Raw genomic sequence first — 8605 nt, forward strand, 5'->3', positions numbered from 1 at the left:
AGCCCGTGGGAATGTGACCCTTTGGTGCTGGCGGGGACAGACCGGATCCCGAGGTTAGGACCTTCCATCCCGTGCTTGCTGGCTCCCATCCCATGGCGCACTGAGCCATTCCCCGAGGGACCGAGCCCGTTCATCCCGGTTGTCCAGGGCGGGCAAGGCAGAAGGGCATCTCGAGGAGCCGCCCCTCGCTCCGGGCTGTTCCCGCAGACCGGCGCTTTCCCTGCCGGCCGGGCCACTTTCGTTTCCCGCTGGCTCCTCCTCTGGCGCCGCCCGCCCCCATCCGCTCTGCCCCTGGCCCCGGTTCCCGGCTCCCGGCTCTCTGATCCCGTCTCCCGTCTCCCCGCTCTCAGCCCCCGGCTCCTGGCTCCCGCTCCCTCTCCTGGCTCCGGCTCCCGGCTCTCGCCTCTCGCTCCCGTCTCCCCGCTCCCGTCTCCCGGCTCTGGCTCCCGGCTCCCGGCTCCCCGCTCCCGGCTCCCCGTTCCCGGCTCTCGCCTCTCGCTCCCGGCTCTCGTCTCCCTGCTCCCGGCTCCCGGCTCTGGCTCCCGTCTCCCCGCTCCCGTCTCCCCGTTCCCGTCTCCCGGCTCCGGCTCCGGCTCCGGCTCCCGGCTCCCGGCTCTCGCCTCTCGCTCCCCGCTCCCGTCTCCCGTCTCCGGGCCCGGCGATGCTGCGGCGCTGCGCCCCGGGCTCCCCGTGCTCCCGGCCCGTGGTCCGCGCTCTGCCGCCCTCCGCCAGCGCCCTCCGCCAGCGCCTGCGCCAGGTGAGCACCGCGCCCGCGGGGCCGGCGTTCGGCTCTGCAGCGTCGGGGCCGGGAGGGTGCCAAAGGGACGGGGATTGATCGTTTCCAGCCAAGGGAGGGCAGATTCCGACCAGATGTAATGAAGAAGTTTTTTATGATGAGGGTGGTGAAATACTGRCACGGGCTGCTCAGAGAGGAGATGGATGTCCCATCCCTTGAAACATTCCGGGTCAGGCTGGACAGGGCTCTGAGAGACCTGGTCTGGTTTAAGATGCCCCAGTGTACTGCATGGGGGTTGGTCTAGATGGCCTTTAAAGGTCCCTCTTGCCTCAGAACCCATTCTATTGATTCTATGATCTCTCTTTGCAGTGTGCAGAACGGATCCCAGAGGCTGGAGCAGTACTCGACCTGCTGGACAAATGTCCAGAGCAYCAAAAAAAGGGAGGTTTTCCTGTCATAGTTTTTGAGGGGCTGGATGCCACAGGTAAGAGCAATGTATGATKGAAGAACCACAGATGAGAAATTGTTGAAAAGAGCAACTGTTACGGTTTTTATTCAGGCATAAGGCTTAAAAATTAAAAAAAAATAGCTTGGAAACCTGTGACAGATAAAGAATTAGAATTTATAAATGCCAATCTGTCTTCTCTTGTAAAAGATTAGCATATGCTAATCTACATTCAGGGGTTTAGTTCGTTACCTGTGTAAATGAAAGAATACAGAGTGGAGTACTGAAAATTAAATTTCAAGTGCACATGATGAAACTTACTTTTACTGAGAGTTTTCAAATAAAACAACTAAAATAGTAGTAGTCTGGGAAACTGCCAGCAGTTTATCTCAGAGAGAAATATCAGTTGCCTCTGAATAGCTTTGTTTTCTGACTTGTCAGTAAAAGAGAAGTGAAAATTCCCTTAAAAAGAAAGAATTGGATGACCAGCATGGCAACATTCACATGAATTGTGACCTAGAAAAATATTACAAATGAATATATATAGAAAGTGCCATGGATTTAATGCATTTAAGGGAGTGAAGACTGAAAGCTRGTGAAAGGAAGGGCTGGAAGGCCCAGAGAGAAGGAAGGGGAATCATAATTCCTGCAGTCAGACTCAGAATCATTTCTGCTGGAACCCTTATCACAGGATACTTGAGTTACACATTCAGACATCAGAACATGCTCCACATGAACAGACAGGAGCATTTTTTCAGTTTTTAAAATGCAGGTGTATCTGTGCATTATATAACAAACGTTTCCTTCTGTAAATGTAGGCAAAACCACGGTGACCCAGGCTGTTAAGGACAACCTGAACGGCGTTCTGCTACGGTCCCCACCAGCTTGCATCAGCCAGTGGAGGACCGTATTTGATGATGAGCCAACACCCATTAAAAGGGCATTTTATGCTGCAGGCAACTAYATTCTGGCTTCAGAGATAGCAAAAGCATCCACTCAGGCACCTGTGGTCATAGACAGGTTTGTGTATTTAAGAAGCCCTCTTATATCAGTGTCATCATACCGTTGTTCAGTGTTACAAGCAAAAGTAGTCAGTGATTGTCTCATTGTTTATTCAGGGATTTTGCTTTGGGATTTTTTTGGAAGCACTACTTTGCAGAGAGTCAAATATTAGATCTTCTAAAGAGTAATATGGTAACTGTAAAATAGGAAACTTTAATCACTGTAATACTCACAACTAGCTTTAGGACACATAAAAATTGTTACATCTTCAGTTAGGAACAGTGGAGGCACAGACTGTGCGTCCTGAGTTAAATCAGCATTTTGTGACAAACCAGAAAAGACTTGTGGGCTGCTGGTCATGGCTGTCTCGAAGATGTGTCTGAGGTATAGGTGGATTGGGATGTGTGTTGCTAACTGGGCTCAGCTGCAGAGCTCACACCTCCATGTGGTCCCACTGGATGCCCACAAGGACAAATGCCCCAGAATGAGCATATRGGACACTCTTGCTCTGTCGAGTGGCTTCACCACCCAGTCCACAGTAACTACACTAGTGTCAAAAACGCATGACATGAGCCGCCAGGACCCTTGACCCATGGGATAGAGTCCACAAGCTGGGTAAAGTCAGGCAATTGCTCTGGGGAGTAGCACTGCCATGATTCTTGGGACTCCCCACCTTTGGAGCGGGATATGCCACCCATCTAGCCAGGGCAAGCTTGGTTGACCTCTGTGTTTTGAGGGAAACATGCCAATCGAGCAACTGTACCAGCAGGGCTATAACYTCACCCACCAAACCTGTGTGGGGAACAAGACTGGATGCTGTTTCTGTGTGCTGCCACCCAGATGCTCCACACTGGCTGCCACCCGGTGGCATCAAGCAGTGGAGATGTGGCTTTATAGCAGATCCCATCACGGCTGTGACCCAGGATATGGAAGGGGCATACACATCATCTGTACAGGGCCACATCACTGCCAGTGCACAGCCATACCCCAATCCATAACTGATCGTGGGGATCTGGTTTCACCTCACACTGTGTGATGTGTAGCATGACAGTGTCCATTTACCATTTAAATCTTGGGCCAAAATTTRCTGATTTTGACTCAGGTGGACAGACCATTGTTACTTCACCAAGAAAAAGCGCATATATCAAAATGTATGCTCAAAAAATGTGCTTACTCTTTGTGAATGTAAAGCCAGAAATATGCTTCCCACTTTCTTTTTTTTGGGTTTGTGTTATTTCTGGTTTTTCACTGTGCAAGGAGCTTGCAGTATTATTGGTAATAAAAAAGTCTAGATACACTTTGAGCCCTCTGGCTTATTTCAGTAGGTGCATTTTAGCCTCCCACTGCAATTCACACACACACACACACACACACACACAAGTTGTTTACATGTGTGTGCTATTTTCAACCAGCCTCAAATCCACTGAAATCTATTAAACACAGTGCCTTGTAGTGGGGAGAATGTTAAATGCAAGTGAAATGCCTAACTGTTAGTAATCCCTGTGTTCATTCACATTTGTGAAGACTCCATGTTACTTACCAAATCTGTTGCATGGTGTAAGATGGGAACCATGATAAAGGGGACTCAGAGTATCAGATTTTGAGATATAGTGTAATTCTTCTTTGACCTTTCTCAATGTATGAGCAGACTTTCTTTTGATAAGAGTATCTGGAACCATCTTTGCATAATGTTTTAATTAATAATTCTTTTTAACTCTGAACAGTGCACTGAATATTATTGCTGTTAAGAAATAATGGATAACACAGAACTGTTATTTGGATTTCCCTTCAAAACTATGATGTCACCTATCTCATCATTATTGACCTGTTGTTATATGACAATTGTCTTTTATATTACTGAAAAAATTGTGCCCTCTTTAAAATTTCTCTCCCTCCATTCTTTATTTTCCTGACAGATACTGGCACAGCACTGCTGCCTACACAATTGCCACTGAAACAAGTGGGAAAGTCCAGGATCTTCCACCAGCTCAGGATGAGGTGTATCAGTGGCCTGAGGATCTGCTTAAACCTGACCTTGTTCTTCTCCTGACTGTTGACCCTGATGAACGAGTCCGGAGACTTCAGCATCGGGGTCTGGAGAAAACTAAGGAGGAAGCTGAATTGGAAGCTAACAGCTTGTTTCGCCAAAGGTACCCTTTAATGAGGAATAAGAGGCTGGAYACAATCTTGGCTCCTGTGGGATCAATAGCAAATGTGCCACTCACATTACTGCGACAAAGATTTCCTATGCATATGCTCTTGGTTTGGGTTTTTATTGGAAAGGATTCATGGCTGACAGGGAGGGCAAAGTCTGTCACTTTGGATTGAAAGTGCTTGAAAGATGCAGGTATAGCATTTAATTGTCCTGCAAAGGAGCTTTGAGTTAAAATACTTCTATCTTGCTTTGCTCCTTTTATTTTAGCACCTTTCTTAGTGAGGTCCAGAGGGAGATGGGCATATAATTTCCAGTATTGGGAGGCAAGAGGTGAAACACATAGCTTCCCCAGGAAATTCTGGAATTGAGCTCCAGATGAAGAGAAGACAATTTAGAGCTCCTCTTGCAGATGTCTTTAGYTGTGCTGTCTCAGGTACCAGTACATTCAATGGAGCCTTCAAAATGCTTCATCAGAGTGACCTAAGCTTGAGTATCTAAAGTAATTCAATATGAGCTGGGCAGATGCAATGCAGAACCTGTGGCCACTTTCTGGGCTGGCAACTGGAAGCTAAATGAGATATCCAGAACATCTCAAGCAGGACAAGGTACATTAACTCAAGCAGTTGAATGGCACCCTAGGTATCCTACTTCAGGATGTGCTGAATTGCTGCCTAGGCTCTACCAAATGTATTGATTAGATTGTCTAAGGTGGAAACTTAAACACCCACTGTCTGTGTAGATACCTCAGCAGAGGCACCTGAATATTGGTTTCTATCTCTACAAGCAGGGCTGAAATCTACTTCCAGGGTTTTAAGTTTCTGGTGATGATTTACMTTAAAAATAGTCACTGGCAACMGCCAACRTGGCTTTACAAAGGGAAGATTATGCCTGACAAATTCAACACTGGTGGATGGGGCAGAGCAACTGATTTAGTCTAACTGAACTTCTGAAGTGTTTGACAGTGTCCCACATGACATCCCTAAATGTGGGAGAGTTCTGCATTAAGCGTATAGCCTAAGTGAGGAGGTTTTCATCCTGCATTTCATCCTGTAATTCTTCTGGTTGGATGGCCAGAGGAATGTGATAGGACAGCTCTGTAATCCAGTGAGTCAGAGCTGAGATCAGTCAATGAGCACACCTTTCTGATGCAATGCCATATTGTATAGATACCTTAGCAGAAACTGAAAATAATTAATTCAGGTGCTAGAAGCAGACTSTCCACTCTACTGCCATATCAGACTGTATCCTGTGATAAGCTATAAAGAAAGAAATACTTTACACTATGCCATGTTAATATGGCTGGAGCTCTGGGAATCAATGTCAAGGAAACAATGTACTTTGAGATTTACATTGTAATWGTTACTAATGATTTATTGCTCTTTGCAGTAAATTTCATTCTGAGTTTCATATTAGATTTTGTATCCCCTGTCTCTGCAGTGCAAGCGCTGTCTTCTGAGACTGATGACTAATGCAATTTCATATCCCTGCATTTTAAAGTTTAATTTCTCTTGTTTTGTTTTTAAATAGAGTTGAAGAGTCATACAGAAGGATGGTGAATCCTGCATGCCAAGAAGTTGATGCCAGCCCCTCCAAGGAAGAGGTTCTCAACACAGTGCTACAACTAATTAAGAAACACTGTGCTTTGTGAAAGCAACTTTCGTTTACTAGCACTTAAAAGACACTTTTTACTGCCCCACTGGTTTTGGTACCTGAAAATGAACAGTGATGTGCTTTGTCTCACAGAAATACTGAATACTGTTCTATTCTGTCAGCAGTAATCTGTACAGGTGATCTTTTTTGTGGTTGCTACTGTACTATTCTGTATAAGGCAAAGTGCTTTTCACATCATTCAGCATTCTTGGTAAAGAAACAAACATGCTACAGTCATGTATGAAGTACCTCAGAGTGCTCYCTGACACCAGGACATTTTGTGACTCTGTCATGTTGCATCTTCATCACCAGGAGAACCTATTCCCGAATCCATTGAATACCAAAATTCTCTGGACTGCTTCAGGATCATTAGATGCCCAAGAAGAGACTGAAATATCATCAGCACTAAAACAATAAAATTATCATAACATTTAGGTACAGAAAATCCATGGCCCAGCCTTGTTTTTTCAGAAGTGAGGATGAGCAGCTGCTGCTGTGATCGGCATCCTGGGGAAAAGCGTGTTGTAAATGAGTGCCAGCAAACACCAAGGGCTCTAATGAAGTCCAAGCCTGTTTATATATGCTACTGAAATATCAATTCTTTTCAGAGGGAAATCAGTGTCAGCAAATGAGAAACAGAGACCTCAGAAGAACCCAAAATGAAAAACTTCATGAATGATTGTTAAATTATTTTTTACAAAACTTTATCCTATTAATATTTGTTAATGTGAACTAATGTTCTTTTGAGAGAATGCAAAATGAAAAACCACAGAGATTCTGAGCAATGGGAATGATTGCACCTTTTCACTYCATCTTTTCTGTCTTGTGCTTGCACAGGTTGAATGTGAAAGCAGGCTACATCAATACTTAGGTCTGCAAAGGCTAATTTTTTATGTGCATTAGTTTCACTGTTGTTACTCCTAAGCGAAAAGCCAAACATGTGGATAAGCTTTTGTGAGATCACAAATGAAGTGTCAGTTCCACAAAAAAAAAATAACTGACATGTAAATTTGATTTAAAACACTTTTACTTACTTTCCTGTTTTAAGCAAGTGCAATTATCAATGAATCTATCCTCTAAATAAAAATGTACTCAGTACTATAGTTCCTATATCCAGCCTGTATATGCAAGGTGATAGAAAGAAAAACTTCCAAAAATACATTTTATTCATGCACTGTTTAATGTTTTTGAGTATATGTTATTAATAGATGATATAATTTATACATTCTATAAATTTATAAATTCTAGAAATATRTGCTGTTTTGTTTGGTATATTGTTTGTATTTCAGCAGCCTTTGGATTTGGCATACATGCAGACTGAAAAGACATACTTGTAGTTGCTCCAATTATTTTAGAAATTATAAAGCATTCAGGTATTCAGTCCTGGAGAGAGGAAATTCTCGTATTGAAGACACCACTGCATCTTCATGATCAGGGTGCAAATATGTGCATGCCCTAAATGTTGTGTAGCCTTAGCTTGTCCAGGTAAAAGATCACTCAGCCTGGGAACCTCCCCTAAATGCCTTTTCTCCTTATTCAAACTTGCAGATGAAGCCAGACTTTCTGRGTTTTGATGCTGAGTTGTAGGTTCATATTTAAAATGCTGCTAATATCTATCTGCAAAAATTGATATCAGGCTACTAATTACACATATGCAGAATACATTCATCGTCCAAGTTTTTCTATAACCCAAAGCTACTCATGCACACTAGAAGAGCAACAAAGCAAGGTAGACCAATCCAACATTCCCTTTCTTATGTCTTTGATAGAATTAAAGCTCTGCCAGGAGTTTTGTGCCACATGCAGGATGTTAATGTGCAGAATCATTCCCATACTTCCCATTTCTGTGGCATTTCTGCCAGATTTTTGTCCATAGTGTCTAGAAAGACTGCACTTCATTTACTTTTAGAACATATCMCAGAATCATAAAATAAGTTAGAAGGGACCTTAAGGATCACCTAATTCCAAAACCCCTGCTTTGGATACCAAAATGTGTGGGCTGGGATACCACCCAGGTTTCTCTATTTCAATCTGGTCTTGAACACTTCCAGGTACAGGAAGTACCTGTACCAGCTTTTCTGGGCAACCTGTTTCAGGGTCTCAACCCCTCACAACAAAGAATTTCTTCCTAATATCTAATTAAAATCTCCCTTCTTTTAGTTTAAAACTATTTCCCCTTGTTCTGTCACTACCTGCCCTTGTGAAAAGTCACTCTCCCTCTTCTTTATAAGACCTTTTTAGGTATTGGAAGGCTGTTTTGAGGTGTCCCCAAAACATTCAATTCTCCAGGCTGAACATCCCCAGCTCCCTCAGCCTGTGTTTGTAGGAGAGGTGCTCCAGCCCTCTGACCACATTTGTGGCCTCCTCTGGACCCCCAGAGATGTTCAAATGTGAGGTTTGTCAATGGCTTCAGGTACACAGTCAGAGGAATTCACAAATGGCCATCCCAGCAAGAGCATGCTCTGGGTTAGAAACTGTGACAGAAACTTTTGCTTGACTGTTTGAAGGCCACAAGTGGTCAGGATTTTTGTTTAAGTGTTTGAAAGTCCTGCAATCTCTAGTTATTTCCATGCAGATTCAGAAACTTAGGCTGTTTCTTGGTAGGCAAAACTATTTT

The 8605-nt window shown here is 44.1% G+C and overlaps 1 protein-coding gene across 1 annotated transcript; it reads left to right on the forward strand.

Moving 5' to 3' along the window:
• Positions 1-632: 632 nt before the first annotated feature.
• Positions 633-6985, forward strand: CMPK2 (cytidine/uridine monophosphate kinase 2). The gene is made up of 5 exons (XM_057371693.1): positions 633-757; positions 1106-1220; positions 2000-2201; positions 4100-4333; positions 5866-6985. The coding sequence occupies exons 1-5, from the start codon at positions 662-664 to the stop codon at positions 5984-5986; spliced, it is 768 nt and encodes a 255-aa protein (XP_057227676.1). The 5' UTR covers positions 633-661; the 3' UTR covers positions 5987-6985.
• Positions 6986-8605: the final 1620 nt, after the last annotated feature.

Source organism: Malurus melanocephalus, unplaced genomic scaffold, assembly GCF_030028575.1.
Source record: "Malurus melanocephalus ecotype Western Australia unplaced genomic scaffold, MMel_1.1 scaffold_6, whole genome shotgun sequence".
Taxonomy (NCBI): Eukaryota; Metazoa; Chordata; class Aves; order Passeriformes; family Maluridae; genus Malurus; species Malurus melanocephalus.